Source organism: Eurytemora carolleeae, unplaced genomic scaffold, assembly GCF_000591075.1.
Source record: "Eurytemora carolleeae unplaced genomic scaffold, Eaff_2.0 scaffold22, whole genome shotgun sequence".
Classification (NCBI taxonomy): domain Eukaryota; kingdom Metazoa; phylum Arthropoda; class Copepoda; order Calanoida; family Temoridae; genus Eurytemora; species Eurytemora carolleeae.
This window is the reverse complement of record NW_019396028.1, coordinates 20,390-44,276: the sequence shown is the minus strand read 5'-3', so window position 1 is coordinate 44,276 and position 23,887 is coordinate 20,390. Positions and strand designations below refer to the sequence as shown.

Here is a 23,887-nt window from a genome sequence, read left to right as displayed (position 1 = left end):
TAAAGCAATGTAAAGGTATCGTAATGTTTCTGTGAAGTGTTAAATTTTAAAAGTCTTCTTGTTTTGCTACATGATCCTTAGATCCCTTATATAGAGAAATCAAAATATAATCCTTAGATCCCTTATATAGAGAAATCAAAATATATTCCTTAGATCCATTATATAGAGAAATCAAAATTGTACTTTATACTAAATTTTGATAAAGAAGAACACTGATTGCTTCATCTTGTTTCCTCTCAAGCGAAGAGATTGAGAATACCGTTGTGAATAGTGCATACCGCTCTTTTTGGTGGAAGGTTACTTGAAATTCTGTCGACTGTCCCTCTATGGATAAGATTTGATTCATTGAAGCGCCAACCTTTTAATACTCCAGAATGGATTCTTGGCTTTCTCTGTAAAACAAGTTTTGAGACATTTTTTAATCTTGATGTGGCAGAAAATATCTCTTTTTTCATCTTTTTTTTAAGCAACAACAAGATTATATTAAATAATGTAAAAGAATACATTTTTAAGAATTGAATTGGGTAAATATCGTCTTTCTTGAAATGAATATTTGGTTTAAATGATTATTCAGAATAAGCTCAAATTTTAGGACTGCTATAAAAACTTGCATCAATTTTTAATACTAGACGTCAACTTTGAAGTGTTGCAATGGCTTGGCCTTTGAACTTGTCACACTAAATTACTTGTATTATTTTTTAGCCTTGGTCATGTACATTTTTGAACTTCAAAGCACTTTTAAATTTAGTTTTTATTTAAGATGAATTGGTAAAATGCTTTGTTTAAAATTGTTTTAAATTGCAATGATTAAAAGAAATAAGAATTTAAACGACCATTACTCGATGGTACATGTGGTTTTTTATTACTTTAACTCTTACAGCTTTCTCTCACTTATCATCTATTTATATAAACTAGTAATCTCTGTTTGTTTTGGTATTTGTTTGTTTGATGCCCGGTCATAACACATGCACCCATGCCTTGACCGATTTGCCTCAAATTTTGATTGGGGAACTCGGTAGAACCAAAGGAATGTTCTTTGCTTGGTTTAAAAATTCTTAAGAACTTAGATTATTTGATCTGACATAATTTATAGTTCCACGACATTGGGTTGCAAAGATATAGGGATTAGATTGTGGCAAAAATAGATTCTTTTTATGTCTAGTTTCCAAGAAAAACTGGATTCCCAAGCATTTTGTATTCTTCCTATTTTAATGTCATTTCTTTATGCAAATTTTCAAAATATTTTATTCCAAAATTACTGTTTTCATTTAAACATATTTACATAATTCTAAACATATGTGATTGTTCCGTTCGATCCTTTTCTTATTCTTTTGGACTGCCTTAGGGTGTAAACAATCACAATTGAGTTCCTGAATATAAAAAAATTTAAAAACATTTAGGAAAATCTTAAAACATGAAAATATAAAAAATCACATAAAAGAAGAAAAACGCAAAAAAAGAAAAACCCATGCAAACATGAAAATTAACAAAAAAAACATGAAAAACATAAAGTTTAAAACCATAAAACAATATATATTATAAAGTTACCTAATATTTTTATCCGTCATAATAACGAATATAGGAAATGTAAAGATATCCATCCATCCTCCGACATATTTAATTAGGAGTAGTTGGAAATAGGTCAACTGAAAAAAAATTATTATTATTCAGATTTTATTTTTTTATATATAGTTTAGAGCCTATCAAAGGGTTCATCTCAAATTCAAAAGCTCGGTGACACAATTCATCTTTATTAAGACTCGCGTAGTCACTCCAATCTCATTTTCAACATAAGGAAGAATTTAATCCATAAATGATGTTTCAGTGCGACTTAGCTTTCGTTTACACTAAATAAAGAAAAAAGCAAATTTTTTGTCTGCATATAAAGGATTACAACACTCTTTTCTTTAACTCATTCTCTGAAACCAAAGTGAAAACGTTATTTTGTTTAATTGTCATGAAGAACTCCCCAACAAAATTCTTATAAATACTTGTTCAGAATTAGGCTGTAGACGTAATTTCAAGTGGCTGTCCATTTGGACAGTGTCATGTTGGATTTACAACGGTACTCTTCAAAGCTTTGTCTGATCAAAAAAGCATGATATACCAACATTTTCTATCAGAATTATTTTTGTTCATTTGCGGTTTCACTATAAAATGACTTGCGCATTTCTGTTTCAGTAGCAGTGAAAGAAATTGTCAGAAATATACACTGTTTAGTCTAGAAAAATGAAGATTATTATGGATCAGAAAGTGCATGGTTAGGAAGGGGTCACCTTGAAATATGTTGGAAGGATTGCAGCAGACAGGATCAGGTTTGTAGTGTATGAGCAGAATATTGAGGCGGATACAAGGAATAGAAAAATCCATAATCCTCTCCGCCGTGGAACTGGTGGATGTGGGGGTCTGCTCAGACAACGCTTGAGCTGGAAGAATATCTCCAGGAACCCGGTCAACACAGGACCTAGAGTCAATCATTTAGGGAATGGTCACAGTTTAAAAACGAGGACAAAATATTCAAACTTTTTTTTGAAAGAATCAGCATAATTCTTTAAAGTTTTACAAAAAAAGTATTTTTGCAAAGTTGTTACAGAATGCGCCAGTTTAAAAATGATTTTGAAAAGTGTTGTGGGGCTTAATTTAAAATTGTCAATCAAAACATAATAAATATTTGGATATCTTAACCAAAACATACCAAATATACAGGATATACCAACCAAAAAATACCAAATATAAGGGGAATCCCAAACAAAACATACCAAAAATAAGGGGAATCCCAACCAAAAGAATCCAGAGAGAGATATCAACTGGACTCAGCTTCTAAAAATAAAGATCGTTGGGAGGTGAACCTTATTTGACTACTACTGGTTAATGTTGAGATAGGCAACAAAGACGAAGTAGTCTAACAAACCGTATCCAGTTAAACCACTTTTGTTTATAAACAAAGGAATTGAATCTTGTTACAAACTCATATTTTCGTGTTTTTGCACGAAATGATTCTTTTGCACGAAATTTCTTATCAATTTCGTATCAATAATTAAAAATAAATAAATGTTTTTGCACGAAATTGCACATGAATACAGAATTTAAGTCATAATTTTTTCATGATTTTGCTCGAAATTGGGCAATGCTCGTGAAAACGAAAAGTTGGAATTTTTGTAAAATGTGGTTGTTGACTTTAAAGGTCACTATATTAAAACAAAGAGATTTGAAATGGATATTTCTTAACATTTATTTAAAAACGAAATTGTTTTGAAATATTTGCATAAGACATGGTTAAAATTGGTTGTTTTAGAAATTAACAAAGAAAATTATTGACAAACAGCAGTAGTAACATCATGGGAGTTTTATAGAACTTCATGTTGGTGGTGCAGATCGACAGGAACTGGAACAACAGGTTTCCGCTCACCCCAGGCTTTGGATAAGGAGGGGGAGAGATCGCGGTTTTATCATGCTGGATTTGAGCGATTATGTAGTCTCTGTAATGCATGATAATTTTGGAACTCTTGGAACATAATTGGGCTGGCCTGTTGCTAGCTAGGTATCTGTATCATAATCATGAAGGAGCCAGGGTTGCTCCCTGAGACAGAGTTGTGATCATCTCAAGTGTTTCAATCTGACTGCGGGGCCGGGAGGTGTAGAGGGATGGGGGGGGGGGGGGGAAGGACGTCTTGAAACAAGCAACGGCATCAGAGTCAGTAAAATCGTCTTCCTTATATTTCGAATTTGTGTTAACAGTGGTGTATAAATTCGAAAATAAGGAAAAGACATTAACTATTTTCAGTAAAAAACAATGCATTCAATGCTGCAGTATTTTGTTCATGGACAATAATGACATTATTATCATATTCATAGTTTAGACACTGTTAAAATTTTGATTACTTTCATTAATAAAATTTGTCATGATAAACATGTTTTGAAAAAAACGCCGTTAAAAGGTGCCACGGAGGTGCGTCTCTCAATCATACTCATCACATCTTTGCATTAATTTATAAACATACATAGATTAATATAGATATGTATTTGCATTAATTTATAGATATGTATACATTTTTATTTTTGGTCCGACTGCTTGTTTGTTACCATGTATCTCCGTCGGCTGGACCAAATTGTCTTAAATTTGTGAGTGATTAATCAATTAACTTCTTGAAATCGTTTCTCGAAATTAACGAAATAGGTAGAAATAATGAAATAACAGGAAACGAAAAACGCAAAACCAAGATTTTCTTCAGAATTTGCGCATCTATGCGAAATTATATCGAAATTTAGTGCAATTTTTTACTCGAAACATAAGAAAACCATTTTGCAATTATTGCATAATTTTTGTACAAGAAATATTTCGATGGAAACCGTTGATATTTTAACTAAGATTATTAAATCTAACGGAATTCATAACAGAAAATATCTAAGGTTTAAGACATTGTTTTGCAAAGATATAGAAATTATAAAATCAGAGATTGTGTCAAAGACTCAATTCCATTTCAGCTTAGATCATGCATTGTTTATTGAAAAGATTTGTTTATCTTATCCTATTATGAACTTGATATTGATTCTTAGTTCTTACCTCACTATAAACCTAAAAACCTTTGTTGTTTAAAAAAACTTTGTATGCATATTTAGCTTAAAAGTGAATTCTAACAAAATATCTGTTTTCTGTTAAAACCAGCTTATTCTTATATTTTATTCAATTTTTGTTTCAGCAAGAATCATATTTGCATAAATACTTTTCCGTTGATTAACAATAACCCTGCCAACATATTTTGGAAAGTGACTCAAAAATTATCTGTTGAAAGTCCAGTTTTTTTGGAGTTATAGGTTTAAAAACCCCTTTAGAAAAAATTTAGCAAAAACTTTTTTTGCGAAAAATTTATTAAGAGAAGGTTTCTGTTCCTGACAGAATGCAACATCAACATCTCTTGTAATCACAGTTTCTCTGCTCGTGTTCCCAGTAGTCCTTAGAGAGGTGTATTATAATAAATAATTAAATAAAATTTATATATTGGTACTATTTTTATCAGTATCTGATGTTTATTTTGAGAGTATTTGAACCCCTAGATATGCTACTAATTAGTTCAGAACATGAAGAGAATTTAAAGGGGTCCGGGAAGGACTTTTTAAAAAATTAACTTTAACGAAACATGTAAAAAAATCTTTAAAAAAATAATATTAATTTAGTTTGTGAATGAAAATTTTCAAAATTATGACTTCACAATAAAATGCAGAGAATTGGAATTCAGGCCGGAAATAGCTTTGAATTTTAATCAAAGATATATTGAGAAGCAGTTTTAAATTTTTAAGGTTTATCATACATATTATTTCTTAAAGAACGCTTGTTGAGTCGTTAAAAAAATGTTATTCCGTAGAACTAGAATTTAATTACTCCATGGAGATTTGATTAAAACAGTTAAGCAGAGATATATATTATAATTTTACATTTTTTTAATATCTTTAAAATATTAAAACTATACCTGACCGAGAGCTGTCTTGTCCATGGTAATCTTTTAGATTGACTATACGGGTCTCCAAACCTACAGATAAAGGAACTCAAATTTTCTCAGATTTTCTAATTCAGATATCTTTACAACATATCGGAGAAAACCTTTGATATTCCAAACTTAGTGTATTGGATATAATGTTATGTTATAAAATATCCAAAGTCTGCGATCAAATTAAAATCTAAGTTCCATTATTTTGATTGATTTTACTTTTTATATCTTTAAATCATACAGTCATAACAAGATCATAACAAGATCATAACAAGATCATAACAAGATCATAACAAGATCATAACAAGATCATAACAAGATCATAACAAGAAGAAAGTAGAGTAATTATATTAATCATAAAGAATTTACAATTGTTATAAGTAAGATACTTTTAATGCTTACATTTTTAGCAATAATTTAGACATAAAATACAAAATTTTAAAAAAAGCAAAAGAATCTATTGAGATCAATACTTGAGTGTAAGATAGCACAAATCTACATTCAACAATACTTAATCTCGATATCTACTTTGGCAACCTTTGAATTTGAGGCAATAGTTGATTGATCCCCAAGTTCAGATTTATTGGTTTACACAACTACATATAGAAGAGAATTTAATATAATCCTTTGGAAAAAAATAAAGAAAAAATTGATTTATCTAGAAGTAGAAACTGTTGTAAATCTCAAGATCAAGCTTGATATCTCCAGCTTTACAGACATCCCATACAAGGTTAAAGACCTAGGGATTAAATAAATTCTTCCTCGGTATCCCGTATTTGTCAGACCCTGCAGAGATAACTAATATGAAGGCATTAACATTTAAAAGTGCCCACATTGGATATCAAGAACAAGAGTTCAAGATTAAGGAAACTCCACACAAAAGTTCCCAGCTCTGATCTCCTTTACCTGATTAATCCTACAAAACCTGCTCCGATCCAGAGCAAGATCAGCAATGTCATCTAAACTTATATTTTAAAAAAGTTTTTAATTAAAAAAATTGCAAAAAGCTTTATTATATGTACAGATATCCATTGTAGCTTTTATTTTTCATACATTTTTACATGGATTAGATGTATTTTGATTAAAATTTTTAGACCGTCAGACGATTATTAAATGGGGAGACCGGCTATATAACATAGTTGAGCTGAAAGTGCAGTATTGTAGAGAAAAACGTTAGGATTCATTTAATACCAATGACATTTTTGTGGTGTAAAATTTTTAAATAGGGGCGTTAAGTAATATTTCACCTGTTGTTTCACCCAGCAGAAGAAACGTTTTTTCCAATTTGTTAATCACATGGACAAAGCTAATGTCAGTAATAGGAACAGATTGAGTAAAATAATAATTTATATCATTAAAAATAAGTTATTAAAATTCATCAGCTATCGTCGCTGTTGGAGGGTTTTCTTTATTTTAATTGTGAAGACGACATTTTGAAGAAATCTGCGAATTATATGATGAAAACAAAAAAGGTTTAGATGATAACAAAGTCATCGAGTTTACGGTTCTACTCTGGCTTTTATCGATAATTTTCTTTATAAAATAAAAGTCCCCAACATTTTTTTACATGTTTTGTCCTAAACAATTATCGTTTCTTCTTCTGGCTGAAACAAGTGGTGAAATATTACAAACGACTTTACGCTCTTATTCAAAAAATTTACACCGTAAAAATGCCTCATTGTAATCAAATAAAATCTAAAGTTTTTCTCTACAATTCTGTATTCTAAGTTAAAATATGATACAAAGCCAGTCTCTCCCTTTAAGGAAACTTGCATAAGGACAATTTTGGTTCAGTAATAATATTGAGAATAAAATCTCTAGATTCATTACAACATCAATGACTATTGATTAACTGGAACCTAATAGATACCCTGATTTAGAGATTAAATTGATTAACTGGAACCTAATAGATACCCTGATTTAGAGATTAAATTTGGGTTTCTACATTTTTAAGTCATACAATTGATGACATTTATATCGTTTTTTTAATTAAGATATCTCCGAATTCATCAAACTTATAAATATAGGAATACTAGTGATGGGTCTTATAATATTTGGAAAACCATTAAATAATTAATGTAGAGTGAAAAAATAAATGATAAGGATTTAAAATTTGCATGTTGTTTCAAATTCTGGTTTTTACTTTAGTAAATTTAATTAGAATTATTTTGCTTTCCTGATAATTTCTAGGGAATATCAGTTAATTATATAGGTCACAGCGTTCCAGACAATTGCGAATATTATGCATCAATTTTCAGAACAGAATCAACTTTGAAATGTTGCAATGCCTTAGCCTTCCGTTTAACAGAAATAGAAATATTAAGCACTTGTTTTTAGCTTCATCAGCTGGAACAGGTTGTTTTGAAATAAAAGTATTTGATTTTGATAAGTCACGAATAGTATTTAAGAAAAGGAGTAACTGGCAAAGTTCTTATGGATTTTCGCGTGAGAGCTTGCAACTTTTAGATAATTGTGTGGGGTAAAGAGGAGTTTCTATATTCAGACTGTTAAAAAGGATAAAAAAAAAGAAATATAAGGTTGTACTGCCAGCCACTCATGTTGCTGCGAGTAAACTGAAGTTTGAATATTTATAACATACATATTAATAGAAGCAGAAGAAGAAGGTTGTGACTTCTAAGAAAGTAGTTTTAAGTGTGGTTATTAAAAAAGGGGAAGAAACTAATAGGAAATGGTAAGTGACTACTAGGTAAGGGGTTGTAGATACTAGGAAAGGGATTGTGGTTTTGACCTTTGAGGGGTTGTGTATACAAGGTCGCAAAATATGGGGTTTGGGTAGCCACCAAAAATTGTAATACATACAATTTTTAATACTGGATGTAGAAAAAAAATATACCTGAGGTGAACGAGGACCTTCCTCTAAAGTAACAGCTTTCTTTCTTTTTCTCAACTGTTCAGCTGTTGGTTTTCCGCCATATTGGAGCTCATTGTCTCTGCTCTTCATATAGCTAAACAATTCATTTTTAATTTTCCGCCATATTGGATTTCATTATCTCTGCTCTTCATATAGCTATACAATTCATTTTTAATTTTCCACCACATTGGAGTTCATTATAAAACAATTCATTTTTAATTTTCCGCCATATTGGAGTTCATTATCTCTGCTCTTCATATAGCTAAACAATTCATTTTTAATTTTCCGCCATATTGGAGTTCATTATAAAACAATTCATTTTTAATTTTGGGACACACTATAACGTCATTGTCACATAATCTGATTTTCTAATATCCATATTCTTGCAACCCAATTTCGTAGACCTTAGATATTTCAAATTAAAAATCCTGTAAGATGAAATAATTTAAGATAAATTATTAGAAGTTTACACCATCAGGTGGCAAAGACATAAGAATTATCAAATTTACGTTTGTGGCCAAAGAGAATAGAATCTATATTAGAGTGGAATTTACTCGAAAAAAATGTAAAACGGCCATTTTGTTGTACTGTTTCCATACTGCAGGTGTACTGAACACATTTGTGCTATATAACCTTTTGGGCCCTAGAACATCATTCCATAGAAAAGTTTTCTTGAAAATTATCTGATTTTCTCTAAATCAATTCTCTGATAGCCTGTCATGCATTCCCGAGTTCATTTCAGTATAAGTTTGGATATAAATCAATTTGATGTTTTTATTTATTTTATTTTTATAAAACAAAGAAATTGGAATGGATATATCCAGGGATCATACTGTATTAGTGTAATGTACTGCGTATAATTTGTGAACATTTACATGAATTGTACACTTTCAGGCTGAAAAGGATTGACAAAATTCATATCGAGGGATTGTTTAAATTCCACTCTAATATATATTCTATTCTCTTTGTGGCAAAGACTTAATTCCTTTGTTACCTAGGGTTGTCAGCGTCCACTACAGCTCTAGCTAGAGGAACCATCATAGTAAATATACTAAACATGTTTCCTAATTCATCTTTTCTATACAGTGGTAACCAGAAAACTGTGGAATAATTGTCGTCTTCATTCTCTTTATTATTATCAAATTCCCAAGGATTTTGTAAGATGTAACTAATGTCTTCTAAAAAGTGTCCTACACATTTTTAGACAAGTATCATAACAATTAGAAATTACATTCTTGATTAAAAGAAAGAACAGAAACTACAATCATACCAACGTTTGTCTTTTAATTTAATTTTTGTTTTCATTAATGTTAAAAGATTCAATATTTTTATTTTAGGATTTCCTAAGCGCGTCTCTAGGTACACCCAACCCTCTTTCCTCAGCTCGTCTTCCGGATAGAAATACTTGCCAAGCTAAACAATTATTGTCGTCGTCGTATATATTAATACAATTAAGACGGCTTTAGATTTCAATTTTGATCTCTACCAAGCTTTCCACCAGCATGGATACATGCAAACGAAGAGAAGCTGTCAATTAACAGCTTCTCTTTGTTTACTATATACTTGTAATTTGAAAAAAGCTTGATAGAAATCAAAACTTAATTTGAAAAATCGCCTTTATTGTATTGATTTAAACACCCACCACTGTAGTATATAAATACTTGCCTCGCTGCATAAAGGTAAATTAGCTATAAATGCTTGCTAATTAAGCTATTGAAAGGTATTTTAGTAAATTAATTCTTGCCAAGCTACAAAAAGGTAAATTGGTAAATTAATACTTGCCATGAGCTGTAGGAAAAATAAACTTGTAAATGAATATCTGCCAAGCTGCAGAAAGGTAAATTAGTAAATTATTGCTTGCCAAGCTGCAGAAAAATAAATTAGTAAATTATTGCTTGCCAAGGTACAGAAAGGTAAATTTGTGAATAAATATAAAAATTAGTAAATTTTTAGTTGCCAAGCTACAGCTACAGAAAGGTAAAGTAGTAAATTAACAAAAATGTAGAGATAATTGCATGATTAATATATTACCCAGAACTAGAATGCTCCAAGGTAAAATGAATAACGCGGCATTATTGCAAATAGTGTACAGACTACAGAACTCCAACCCAACATCCTTCTCCTTCTAAACATTTAAATCTTGTTAATACAAGTAAAACAGGTAAGACCATGATGAATGAGGTTTTACGTATGATTGTCATTGAATTTAGTTTAAAATTACTTTGGACAAGGTTTCAAGTAAAATCTTCTGAAGTAAATAGAATAATTCATTGAAAATAAAAATGTATGAAAATGAACATGGGATTAGTATTATGCAAAGATGAATTGAATTACTAGAGGAAAAAGTTGTAGCACAGAAATTTCTAGACGTTTCATTAATGTTACCAGTTTAAGTTTTTTATTTGGCTTTAGCTTGTTTTAATAAGGTAAACATATAATGTCAGGAGACTTACCCTAGCATAAGCATAGCTGATATATATACCCGACATAGGTTTTACTATTGAACACACAAGCAAGTTGCATAGGCTTAGGTTTAGCAGTAACACATGGTAGGTAGAGGAGGGCAATCCTAGAATAACATGGTAGGTAGAGGAGGGTAATCCTAGAATAACAGGGTAGAGAAGGGTAATCCTAGAATAACAGGGTAGGTAGAGAAGGGTAATCCTAGAATAACAGGGTAGAGAAGGGTAATCCTAGAATAACAGGGTAGGTAGAGAAAAAGTAATCCTGGAATCTTGATGTGAAATACATGTAAACTAAAGACATTATAAGTGCGCAAAGATTGCACCGAAAATGAATGAATTGAGTAAGCTATATATTCTACCTGGAGTATCTTTAACTGTGTTTAGTATCAGATTGTTCAACATGGTTCCTGATGAAGGAAAATGAATGAATTGAGTAAGCTATATATTCTACCTGGAGTATCTTTAACTGTGTTTAGTATCAGATTGTTCAACATGGTTCCTGATGAAGGAAAACAAAAATTTAGTGACTAAAGGTCGAATTTAAAGATTTGAGCTTGAGCCCTGGCTCAAACATGGTTGGTTCAACTTGAAATTGTATTCAATGTTTCGAGATTTGCGCCAGTGCTCAATTGGAACCGGTTTTTGGTGGCTTAACTTAGGATTTACTTTTTCAAGATAAACAATCCCCCACCCCCTCCCGGTTGCAATAAATATGGTGTTAGGCATTTTTAAATTTTTGCAATTGGAGGGGGCCGAGCGCTGTGGCAAGGATGGGCTGAGCGCTGCGGCTAGAACAGACAACGGTACCGAGTGCTGCGGCCATGACAGAAGTTGCCGCTCGGAAAATTGCACAGCTGGGATGTTGCCACTTAGGAAATTGTCTTTGGGAAAGTACTTAACACCTAGATCTAACATCATATATAATTATGTACCCCTTTAGGCGGCTGCGAGTATCAAATACAGTGATAATCAGAAAACTCCATAAGAGGAAGACATGTTTAGACTCAATATATGACTTTAAATATTCCAATGAGCATGAGATACAGCAATTGTGCAGTTTAAACAGATTCATTTCACTTAATAAGTGATTTTATTGATAAAGTATTGATATAATGTTGTCTTCCTATTACATTGTTTTTTGGTTCTCACGATATAGATTTTTCAAATAAACTTGAAATGATTTTGGTTTTCTCTTCTATCCTAGCACAGAGAACAAGAGTTGTGAGAGAGCAAGGATACATGTCTCCACCTAGACACCAGAAAATTAATTAACTCGACATTATGAATTTTGTAGACACTTTCATCGACTTATTTGCCGTTTCAAACTTTACACTTTCAGTCTGAGAAACAATGATTATGATATCTTTATTTTCTATTTGTAAAATTGGCAATCTGTGCAAATATACCGTAATTTGTAATAACAAACGTATTTTGTCAGAGAAGATGAAAAAGTAAATGGTCGGGATTCACTTGCTTTCAGCTCACGGCAGGGCTCGGATCTGCCCATAGTAGCTCCCGGCTTCACAGTTAGGAAGAGTGCTGTGTCTAATTGATCTTAACTTATCCCACAGGGGAGAAGCAAAACATAGAATTAAAACAGTGAAGGAGTGGGTTCTCTCTCTCTCTCTTTCCCTCTCTTTCACTAGGAAACAAGAATTCCATCTTCAGCTTTTCTTTGGCTGAACATCTCAACTGAAAGAAGGAATACAGAAGTAAAACCCCTGAAAGGCATACAAGCCATGGACAATGATACCGGTTTTTTACTGGGCCGGCTGTGAGGAATGGACTATTGTGGATTCCAACCTGATGTGGCTTTGAGGCTCCCAACTTCCCATATTGCATAAGCACTGCAGATATTGGTTTCCTTAATTCTGCATAAGTTGGAAAGACTTTAAAACAAAGGATAGCAGTGATCTTTTACTGAAATCCCTCATACCCTTCCTCCTCCAAACCTCCTTATCTCTTTCCTTTCTGCTCCACAACTCGATGTCACAAGGACTACTCGGAGAGGCCTCAAAACATGGAAAATGCCCCAGTCAGGAAATATAATGCTGAAAACAGTCTGATCAACTGTGTATCAGCGTTCCTGTTAAAGCAATACATTATTTACCAAATTAGCAATGAGTCAGATGAAAAGAACACACGAAACAAAACAGAGGTCAGAAAAATAAGAAAACAGGAGTTCTAAGCAAGCAGTATGGCAGCTGCTATGATGTCCAAAATTTTTTTTGTTTAATTAGCCGAAATATGATGAAAGTTCGAACAAGAAAAAAATGGAGAACGAGAAATATTAAAAAATCAAAATATTTAAATCTGATATCATCTCTTTATTTATAGAAAATTGTTAAAATAAAAAATAAATGAATATGTAAAAAAATGGTTGGGATTCTCTAATTCCATTTTCAAGAAAAAAAACAACAAACTCTCAACCATCGTTTCTGAGATAACGGTTAAAATAGGTTTTCAAAGAATCTTTTATATTAAAGGAAAGAGCACAGTTAAAACTATACTTTCGTTACCAAATAATATTTAAAAATGCACTCTTACGTTCCTGCAAAAGTTTTAGGACCAGTTTAAAATACAGACTTGTACCATTTTACTACTTATAAAAGTTAGCATTCTTATTTGGATGAAGTAGAAACGTAGACATATAAAAATTTGTAATGATTTCAAACTTGTGTCTCATAGGATTTTGCGTATTTTACAGGAACGTCGAAACACTTTTAGAATAGAAGCATTTATCTTATATTGTAAAATTTTTGTAGTATGCTAGAAAACTTCTTTACCTCATTAAATGTCGTCTTCAATTCTGCAATTTCAAACATATTTCTATTATAATTAACATTCATTATATCAATAAGAAAAAGTTAATTAATGAGAGTAGAATGAAGAAGAAGGTAAAGGGTTGCTTAGTGTGTACATAGTACCTGGACAGACTAAATTTGTTGCATAAAACGCGCTGGGTCCACTAAACACTGGGTTAAATAGACTGGCTGGTACGAGTATGTGAAAGCAGTACGAGCACATTCGAACGGTAAATACTTGAACAGGTTCGGATCATGCAACGATAGCATCCATATTCATTGTATTGTAAATTTAGCTGTGCAAAATTTCTTGTCAAATGCTAACGAATTCACGAGTTCTGAAATTTTTTCAGTAATTCAATGTTATCTGAAATGTTTTTTAATAGTTTTTTTCAATTTATTCAAATTAAATGTTAAACAAAAAAATGTTTATTTTATTTTATTCTATGACTTGTTTCCAATATATTTGGACCACCTTGTTGCATGAAAGGGTTGTTGCTACTGATTTCAAGACTCTTGTTGTCCGAGGGTTCGATCAAATTATTGAGTTTCACGAAATTTGAAAATAGAATAGAAAACAGTTCAAACGTCAGCGCTAAAACACCGAGAAACAAAAATCATTTTATTTTTTTTTGAGGATTTTTTTAGAATGAAAAACCTGTTTTCAAATTTTATCGTTTACAGTTTTTTTATCCAAAATTGCGTCTTAAAGTTTCTATATTTTACCCCTCAATGGTTTGATTATAAAAACCTGGCTGTTTATAGAAATGTTAAAAGCTCGGTTTGTAACAATGAAAGGGATTTTACAACTTCTAGAGTAAACCTTAACAATAGGAGGGGAAACTAACTGAGATATATAGATTGATAGATTACGCAATTCATTTTAGTGAACAATATAAGAATTATTTTTGATGCATCTTATCACAATTTTTTAGCGGTTAACTAATCTTCTAAAAACAAGATTTTATTATAACAAAATTGATAAAAAGTTAAAAATTTTATTTATGAGATTATACACATAACTTTTATCAAAAATATCACAAAAATACAATTTTTTATTTCAATATTTAATGAATAAATATTTAGATTTAGATAATAATTGAAGTTTTCTTATAGAGAAGGAATTTATCGATATAGGAATTGAGTTTTTGTCTCTAACACGAATTGTCTAGTCTCATATGTTTTTGCAACCTGATGGTGTAAACCTTTGATGTTTTAAACTTAAACTATTTAACCTAACAGAATTCATGGTTGAAATATATATAAAGGTCTTCGACATCGGGTTGCAGTGATATAGTGATTGGAAAATAAGAGTTTGTAGCAAGAATTCATTCAACTTCAGATTCTAATTTGTAACAAAATGGTTTATTATTCTTTTTCTTTCCTTTTTCTTGTCTGCAGAAGAGACTAGAGTTTTTAAGAGATTGTTATTGGGTTGAATACAAGTTTTTTTCGTAGATCAAAAAAACAATTTTCCTCCCCCCCCCCCTTTGAGGGTAAAGCTGGTAGAGTTAGTCCGTAATTGGTTCCTTACATAATAGCAAAATATTTTCTTCAATAATAGGGAACCATTCAGAAACATCGAATCGCTGCTCACTTATTTCGTCCGTGTATTTGTTTTCATCAAGAATTGATTCTAAAAGTCGTCTTCCTATTTTTAAAGTTGTCTGGTTATCACTGTAATCCCAGCTTCACCGTAATCCAACTTGGTTCTCGGGAAAGAACTGATTTGTGTTCTTAAACTAGGACGAGGTGTTGATCCCAACACTCAGACAAGGAAGATGTATTTCTCCGCGTGCTCAGAGTTAAAGGAAGGATTGCTCCTAGTTCACAGACTGAAGAAGGCGAAGGTATGGTCCGAGTTTTCTGAACGGCAGGAAGGATTGATTCGAGTTTTAGGATTGGGAGAAATGACTGATACGGGTTCTCAGATTGGAAGGAAAGACTGATCCGGGTTCTCAGACTGACTAAGACGAAAGATTGATCCTAGTCCTCAGATTAAGAAAAAGGGCTGATCCGACTTATCCACCGAGTTCTTAATGTACATAGGAGGATTGAGGAATTCTCCAAGTTCTCAGACTGTTAGGAAAGATTTATCCAAGTTCTCAGACTGGGAGTAAGGATTGATCCAAGTTCTCTGACTGGGAAGAAGGATTGATCCGGGTACTCAGATTCAGAGGAAGGGCTGATCAGAGTTATCCTCCAGCTGTTCTCAGAATAGGGGGAAGAACAGCTCCGATCATCATATCAGGACAAAGAATTGCTTCCTGTTCTCAGAGTAGTTGGAAGAACTACGCCAAGTTATCAGACCAATTACTCAGAGTAAGACGAATGACTTGGTTGGAAGGATTCGCTGGATCATAGATTGAAACCAATCTGAGACACTTGAGACCAAATTCTAAATAAATATTATGATTATTTTCCTAATTATCATAACTGAAATTAATTCACATTTGAAAAGTAATTAAAATGTTTCACGGGAAACATTTTATAACGTAAGAATTCAAAATTTATTGACTTCTTGTAAATAAAGTTAAGAAGCTTAAAAAAGGTTAAATAATTCATTTAAAAACCGGTTTTTGTTTAATCGCTTTCAAATATAAGATTTCAATTACGATATATTTTTTTATTTAAATTAAAAATTCTTGTATAAATTATTATGCGGAATTGATCATGGTTTTCATATTTATTGGATATGAACAAAAACATGAAATCTGTAACTTACCCTGGCAATGAGAGGATAGGTTACTCTCCTATTATCCGGAAATATATCCGGTGGAGGGAAGGATGAAGAGGGTACGAAGGATGGAAGAAAGGAGGAGAGAAATGGAGGGAAAATGGACGGAGGATAAAACTAAAATCAACGATGTTAATTTTTCAGAAAAAAAGTAGAGAAGAAAGCTATAAAAATGTGAAAAATTACAAAACTGTTCAGTATTTTCATCAATAACTTTCTTACAGGGAAACCAATAAAAACTTTGGAATAAAGTTATGATTTTAAATAGTACGTTGTGCATGAAAAAGTAAACACAGAGCCATTTCACTTAAAAGGTTGATTTTTAACAACATTAAAAACAAATTGACTAAATATCGTCTTCCTATCCGACACATGTATGCATCCTTCCGTATTTAAAAACAAAAATTTGTATTAGCATGAATTAACATGACTGTTCCTGTGGTTTAGGGGAATATTCTCCTGGAGCAAACTCAAAAATATCTTTATCCTGGGGTATTCAATATTTTCATTATATATCTTAAACTAAACCTGCCACAGGTTGGGCAATTTTCTTCACAGATCGGAGTATATCGTTATTAAGTGTCAATGAGTATATTCTGTACACCTGTACACTATTCAGAGGAGAAAAAGTTTCTGACCTAATACCGGGATCATGTTGTTTATTTAGTTTAAGTTTATGTTGTTGTTCTTAAATTATTGTTTCCATTGTACAATCATTTATTATTTTACTTACAAACTATATTCTACGCAGAATTAGCTTGAGAAAAAAGCGTTGCAGGTGTATGAAGCGGACTAATAAATATCGGAAAATGTCATAACATTGCTTTTTATGTCTAACATTGTGTTGAAATGGTTAAAACTTCAAGGGGAGTCCGCCCCATGCATGACACCGGGTAATATGGTCGACCAACTCAACTTAACATTTTTAAATCAATTTTAGAATACACCCTTAACAATGTTATCATTTTCTTGTCGTCATTAAAAACTCATTGTTTGTAAGTAACTCTGTTAATGATTTAATGTTTATGAGCAACATTTTTGTGTAAATGATATTGGAAAATTAGAAACTTTAACTTTTCTAATTTCATGATTTGGTATTTTCTTTAAGCAACATTCAACACACATCTGGAAAAATCTAAAAAAAGACTTTCATTAGATTTTTCAAAATATTACAAACATTCGATAATTAACCTGAAAAGAAGTTAGAACTATTTGCGAAACATTTATTAATAATGCGTTGACATGACGCAAAGATGATAAAGTACGAGTTCATGACAAAAAATGTATCTGAACCGTATCCAGGGTTTAACCTAGCCAGTGCTTGGAAAACCAATTATTCGAACATAATCACCGACAAATACTAAAGTATTTAAAAAGAGAATTTTTAAAATTGCATGAAGCATCCGTCCATGCATAAAGCTATGCAACATTTTATCTTTGTATCCTTGTATCCCTATAATGCTGTATCTATGTACCCTTGTACACTTGGACCCTTGTATCCGTGCATCCTTGCATCCTTGTATCCTTGTATTCTTGTATCCTTGTACCCTTGTACCCCTGTATCCTTGTATCCTTGTATCCTTCTATCCTTGTATTCTTGTACCCTTGTATCCTTGCATCCTTGTATCCTTGTATCCTTGTATTCTTGTACCCTTGTACCCCTGTATCCTTGTATCCTTGTTTCCTTGCATTCTTGTATCCTTGTATCCTTGTATCCTTGTACCTTTGTATCCTTGTATCCTTGTACCCTTGTACCCCTGTATCCTTGTATCCTTGTTTCCTTGCATCCTTGTATCCTTGTATCCTTGTATCCTTGTATCCTTATATGAAAATATTCCTGAATGTCTGCTAGAGATAAACTTTTTCTCCTCATGATTCTGTTCTCTGGAGTTGAAACACGAAATCTAAAATAAAAAATATCAGTTTTTATCTAATCTATGCTTTGTTCTTTCGCCCTTTTTATCTTTCTCAACCTCGATATCACTACCACCATTTCACTCCTTCCGTTCGTCCCATCTCCCCTCATTTTTATCCTTCCCAATCCATATTCATTTTCTTGTAATCCGTCCTAGCCCTTCTCCATTTCCTTCCGTCCGTCCCATATCCACTTCATTGTAATCCTTCCTAACCCATATCCACCTCATTGTAATCCTTCCTAACCCATATCCATTTCTTTGTAATCTGTAGGTCTCAACCCTTCTAAATCTACTAGTCATTCTTCCTAACCCATATCCACCTCATTGTAATCCTTCCTAACCCTTCTCCATTTCCTTGTAATCTGTAGGACTCAACCCTTCTAAATCTACTAGTCATTCTTCCTAACCCTTCCTTTATCCTACTTCCCAACCCTTCTCCATATAGACCCTTTTCTCTCTCGTTGTAGCTCTCCCATGTCCTTTTCATCTTGTAATCTGTCCCAACCCTTTCTCCATCTCCTTTTTATCCTTTCCAACTCTTCTCAATCTCTTTTTAATCCATCCCAACCCTTTTCCATTTCCTTGTAATTCATCCCAAACCTTCTCCATCTCCTAGTAATTCTTCCCAACCCTTCTCCAAATCCTTGTAATCCATCCCAACCCTTCTCCATCTCCCTGTAATCCTTCCCAACCCTTCTTCAAATCCTTGTAATCCATCCCAACCCTTCTTCATCTCCTTGTAATCCTTCATAACCCTTCTCCAACTCCGTGCAATCCGTCCCAACCCTTCATAATTTTGCAATCCGTTTAGATTTTCTTTTCACTCTACAACAATATGGTTGGTTTACTGCAGAAGATAATATAATTTGTCCGTATTTTGTATTATCATGATCTGACATATGACACACAGGAGACTAAAATTTACTCCAGGATTCCCTAGATTCAACCTGAACAGATGTACACACCTGAGAACTAAATAATTATTTGCAATACGTAGCATACGTCTCTCTAGTCCCTAGTCTCATTATTCAACCTTCAACCTTATTACAGAGTAAATGATACACTTCTAGACCTAAGCTTTACTATCTATTTATCCATGAAGTATTCATTACAGGGAGAACTTTTAAGAATTGCAATTTAAAGAAGTTGATGATAATAATAATAATATGGGGGTTCTTTGTAAATTGTTGACATATGCTGGTTTTATAATGAAGTCTATACTAGTGTATAGCTTTAACTACACTCTTTACGTCACGCACATTTACAAGTACATGTTCACGTACACGTAAACGTTCAAGTACAAGTACATATTCATGTACACGTATACGAACAAGTACAAGTACATGGTCAGGTTCACGTAGGTGTACAAAAAACACTTACACGAATTCTAATATTGGAAAGGGGTTTACATATCGTAAATTTTATAATACACGTGACTGTTCTAGTACACGTAAACGTTATTATACACATAAACGTTATTATACACATAAACATTATTATACACGTAAAAGTTTTTTATACATGTAAACGTTCTTACACACAAACGTTATTATACATGTAAACGTTATTATTATTTAAACGTTATTATACATGTAAACGTTATTATACATATACACGTTATCATACATATAAACGTTATAATACAAGCTAACGTTATTATACATATAAACGTTATTATACACGTAATCGTTATTATAAATGTAAACGTTATTATACATTTAAACATTTTTATACACATAATATCCCGTAAGCTGCAGTATACTTTTTACACATTCGTACATGTACAATTAAAAAGATGTCAGTGGCAAACGGCAAATGACAAAAAAAAACTTTTAGATTTAAAATTTAAAAGTCTAAAAATTCATAAATTGGAACAAAAACGCAATTTTCAAAGTTTATATCTTTTTAAAAATGATGATATCTTTTTGTCTCAGAAAATGGTTTTCATGTTTACCATTAACTCATGAAATGAAACGTCAGCTAAATATTACTGTCCCAATCCTAGATACATAGATTACATAATACTAATGTAAATATTATATTTTGCGGCTACCCACTAATTGAATGGTTTAAAGGTTAATCCTTAATTTGTAGAATTCTTAATTCATTGTTGAATATACAACTTAAAATATTCAGGTATTTCAAAATATTCAAAATAAAGTTTAAACAAGAACGTCGGAAACATCGAAAGAATTTATATCGTTTTCTAAAGCTGCTGATTAATTGGAATGCTGCAGATATAAGTGAATAATTATATGGAGCTCTTTAAAACTGTTCCCGCATATATCATGGCTATTTATCTATTTTAACAAGTACTGAGATTTAGGTATATAGTATATACAACCAATTAAAAAATTGTTAAGTCGACATTTTATAAATTCTGTCAATGGCTCCAAAGTTCTGGAATAAACTGTACAAATTCTCAATCACCGTTAGGAAAAAACAAATAGAAGTTTTACTAAAGGAACTATCCTACAGATTTATCCAAATACGTTGATAATTCAATGTACACAGTTACCCTTCCTTGTATTTCAGAGTACACAATTTCCCTATCTTGGTAATCCAGAGTACATAATTACCCTACCTTGTTAATCCAGAGTAGACAGTTACCCTACCTTGGTAATCCAGAGTACATAGTTACCCTATCTTGTTAATCCAGAGTAGACAGTTACCCTACCTTGGTAATCCAGAGTACACAGTTACCCTATCTTGTTAATCCAGAGTACACAGTTACCCTACCTTGGTAATCCAGAGTACACAGTTACCCTATCTTGGTAATCCAGAGTACGCAAGTACCCTACCTTGGTGATCCAGAGTACACAGTTACCCTACCTTGTTAATCCAGAGTACACAGTTACCCTACCTTGTTAATCCAGAGTACACAGTTATCCTACCTTGGTAATCCAGAGTACACAGTTACCCTACCTTGGTAATCCAGAGGCTATTTTCTTCCGTATAATTCTTGCAACAATATTTTGGAAGACAAGAAGAAGAAGAAGAAGATGAATGTGGCACCTCATCTTCTCTGGATTGGGTTTACTGCTCCGGTAGTGATAAGAACAGGGGAACAAGTGCAGTTTAAGCTTTTTCGCAGTTTCTTCATTTCTAGGAAAAAATGTCAATTTTTTATTTAGTTTACGAAGAAATAACACAATTCTGTCTCATTAAGTGAATTACTTCTGAGTAACCTTGGTCCCGGAGATATTCAACATCTGGGATAAATCATTGGTTCTACCTTGGAACTCATATTCTTATTCGTATATTTGAAATTAAACTCATTTCTAGGGAAATTGAAATTCAGGACGCGTAGCGCTTCTGTTTATTGATCGAGTTATTTATAGAGCCAACCCATTTTTCATATTATGATTTCCAAAAAATAAAAATATTTTTGTTTTAAAAAATCTATTTAAACGGACTGTGCAATGTCGTAATTTCAAGTGGCTGTTGATTTATAGAGTGGTATGTCCGATTCTCAACAAAAGCATAAATTTTCACATAAAAGGAATCGAATTTTAGGACAATTCCCTTATTTTTGTATATTGCTTATTAAAACTTTCTTCATAAATCATGGCTTAACAGTAAACATACTGGGATTCCCACAAAGGATGTAAATTTATTCGCGACCCTTAAACAAAATCTGTTAAGATCTAAAGGTTAAAGATCTGCGGCTGTAAATATAGTCGTTTTTAAGTATGATTAATTTGAGTTGGCAAAGAATTACCATGAGTTTAAGGAAAAAGGCCTATGACATTTCGTACAGAAGTTTCAGAAGTCTCAACCTTTGTGGGATACCCTGTACGTACAGTGAACATTTATAATGTACGTGCACAAGAATAAATATTTATATTATACAGAGTGTCCCACATCATATTAGCTCGTTTATAGCTCTAAATTGCGATTTTCGGTACCAATCAGAAAATTTTAAAAGAATGAATCAATTTTAAAAATTCTTTAAGGCTAATATAAATTTTGTTTGCAGAAAACAATAGATTTTTTAATATTAATGTGAGTATTTTGGCGTTAAAGCTTAGAGACAATCCAATATGATATGGGACGCTTTCCAATAGTAGTTTTGTGATACTAAAGATGAACATTTTGAGTCAAAGAAACAGTGGGTTTCGGTCATTAGTTTTTACTTGTCGGTCAATGTTGACAATCATTAGTTGTCACTTGCCGGTCAATGTTGACTGTCATTAGCTGTCACTTGTCGGTCAATGTTGACAATCATTAGTTGTCACTTGCCGGTCAATGTTGACTGTCATTAGTTGTCACTCGTCGGTCTATGTTGACTGTCATTAGCTTCACTTGTCGGTCAATGTTGATTGTCATTAGCTGTCACTCGTCGGTCAATGTTGACTGTCATTAGCTGTCACTTGTCGGTCAATGTTGACTGTCATTAGTTGTCACTTGACAGCCAATGTTGAATGTCATTATTAGTCATTTGTCGGTCAATGTTAACTGTCATTAGTTGTCACTTGTCGGTCAATGTTGACTGTCATTAGCTGTCACTTGTCGGTCAATGTTGACTGTCATTAGTTGTCACTTGACAGCCAATGTTGAATGTCATTATTAGTCATTTGTCGGTCAATGTTAACTGTCATTAGTTGTCACTTGTCAGCCAATGTTGAATGTCATTATTTGTCATTTGTCGGTTAACCATTGTTTTTAAAATGACACTTAGTTTTGATGTGATTCAGGACTTCTCTAAACTCATACGAAAATATCTTATACAAAACACCAAATATTTGACGCACTAGAAACCCGAATATTTTAGGCTTCAAAAAGAATCACGTGATTTAAACTCCGAGAAATCTTCAGCAATAACCTTTTTCAGCTGACGCGTGACTCAAACGAGGTATTTTTATTTTGACTTTAAAGTATTTGATTTGATTTATCTAAAAAAAAAGGACGTTTAATATTTTAATCAGAATGAATGATAATGGTTTTTAACGACATTCTCATAAATTTCAAGAGTGATCCACAAGGAAGGTGACAAGTAAAATATTAAATTTTAATTTTCATAAAATATTGATATTTCAGACTTTTTTAGATTTACCTTTCATTAACTGTTTGTTAAACTGTATCTATACATTTATTCTTTAAGTTTATTATTCACTATGCACTGATATATCTGACAGCTGACTCCTGCATCCTTGGTTCAAGTTCAACAACAGAATGAACAATATCCAGCGTGAATAAATGCGCGCGTTAAGGTTTATCATTTTAAAATAAATATTTGTACTGTTCAATGGTTAATGGTTTGTGGTAAAATCTAAACCAGGAGAAGGACGAGGAAAATGAATTATTGTTTATCTCCCGAGCAATTATGAAATTCAGGATTTATGATGAACACATACATTAATCGTCTTTCAAATGGAATGATAAAAATTGTTTTAAGTTGTGTAGTTTTCAATAATCAACAAATACAAATTTAATTCTATTTAAAAGATTTATATTTTATATAAACAAGATGCGCGCGCGGAAGGCAACTTACACTCTTGTACGCCCAAATTATTTTTTTCACTTTGAAATTCATATTGTGAGACATTCTTACTAACTTATCTAAAAACGTTCTATATTTCTAATCTATTTCTAATCTTTTTCTAA

General features: G+C 32.2%; 3 protein-coding genes across 3 annotated transcripts; all 3 read right to left on the bottom strand.

Moving 5' to 3' along the window:
- Positions 1–1,227: 1,227 nt before the first annotated feature.
- On the bottom strand, positions 1,228–9,411 carry LOC111694757 (uncharacterized). The gene is made up of 10 exons (XM_023463764.1): positions 9,353–9,411; positions 8,341–8,452; positions 6,393–6,445; positions 5,469–5,528; positions 4,891–4,954; positions 4,565–4,576; positions 2,760–2,820; positions 2,277–2,464; positions 1,549–1,646; positions 1,228–1,370 (listed from the first exon to the last, which is right to left on the bottom strand). Exons 1-10 carry the CDS (start codon positions 9,397–9,399, stop codon positions 1,289–1,291), a joined length of 777 nt encoding a protein of 258 aa, XP_023319532.1. The 5' UTR covers positions 9,400–9,411; the 3' UTR covers positions 1,228–1,288.
- Positions 9,412–9,691: 280 nt separating this feature from the next.
- LOC111718359 (uncharacterized) lies at positions 9,692–13,654 on the bottom strand. Its single transcript, XM_023493929.1, has 6 exons — positions 13,610–13,654; positions 12,024–12,072; positions 11,275–11,322; positions 10,812–10,927; positions 10,390–10,483; positions 9,692–9,771 (listed from the first exon to the last, which is right to left on the bottom strand). Exons 1-6 carry the CDS (start codon positions 13,646–13,648, stop codon positions 9,692–9,694), a joined length of 426 nt encoding a protein of 141 aa, XP_023349697.1. The 5' UTR covers positions 13,649–13,654.
- A 1,042-nt stretch (positions 13,655–14,696) lies between these two features.
- Positions 14,697–23,573, bottom strand: LOC111694728 (uncharacterized). Its single transcript, XM_023463724.1, has 6 exons — positions 23,337–23,573; positions 21,206–21,385; positions 18,202–18,268; positions 16,801–16,851; positions 16,353–16,481; positions 14,697–16,025 (listed from the first exon to the last, which is right to left on the bottom strand). The coding sequence occupies exons 2-6, from the start codon at positions 21,298–21,300 to the stop codon at positions 15,945–15,947; spliced, it is 423 nt and encodes a 140-aa protein (XP_023319492.1). The 5' UTR covers positions 21,301–21,385; positions 23,337–23,573; the 3' UTR covers positions 14,697–15,944.
- Positions 23,574–23,887: the final 314 nt, after the last annotated feature.

Bases quoted from the DNA above. Each gene is read 5' to 3' on its own strand.
- LOC111694757 (XM_023463764.1), bottom strand. From the start codon at position 9,399: ATGATGGTTCCTCTAGCTAGAGCTGTAGTGGACGCTGACAACCCTAG. The intron at 8,453-9,352 runs GTAACAAAGGAA...TGAATTGTTTAG, and splicing joins GTGGACGCTGACAACCCTAG to CTATATGAAGAGCAGAGACA. The intron at 2,465-2,759 runs GTATGTTTTGTT...GATTGACTCTAG, and splicing joins TGGGATTCCCCTTATTTTTG to GTCCTGTGTTGACCGGGTTC.
- LOC111718359 (XM_023493929.1), bottom strand. From the start codon at position 13,648: ATGTTTGAAATTGCAGAATTGAAGACGACATTTAATGAG. The intron at 10,928-11,274 runs GTAGAATATATA...ATGTTATTCTAG, and splicing joins CACAGTTAAAGATACTCCAG to GATTGCCCTCCTCTACCTAC. The intron at 9,772-10,389 runs GTAATATATTAA...ATAATTGTTTAG, and splicing joins TTGGAGCATTCTAGTTCTGG to CTTGGCAAGTATTTCTATCC.
- LOC111694728 (XM_023463724.1), bottom strand. From the start codon at position 21,300: ATGAGGTGCCACATTCATCTTCTTCTTCTTCTTCTTGTCTTCCAAAAT. The intron at 16,482-16,800 runs GAACAGTCATGT...CGTTGATTTTAG, and splicing joins AATATTCCCCTAAACCACAG to TTTTATCCTCCGTCCATTTT. The intron at 16,026-16,352 runs GTAAGTTACAGA...ATATTTATTTAG, and splicing joins CCTATCCTCTCATTGCCAGG to AATTTGGTCTCAAGTGTCTC.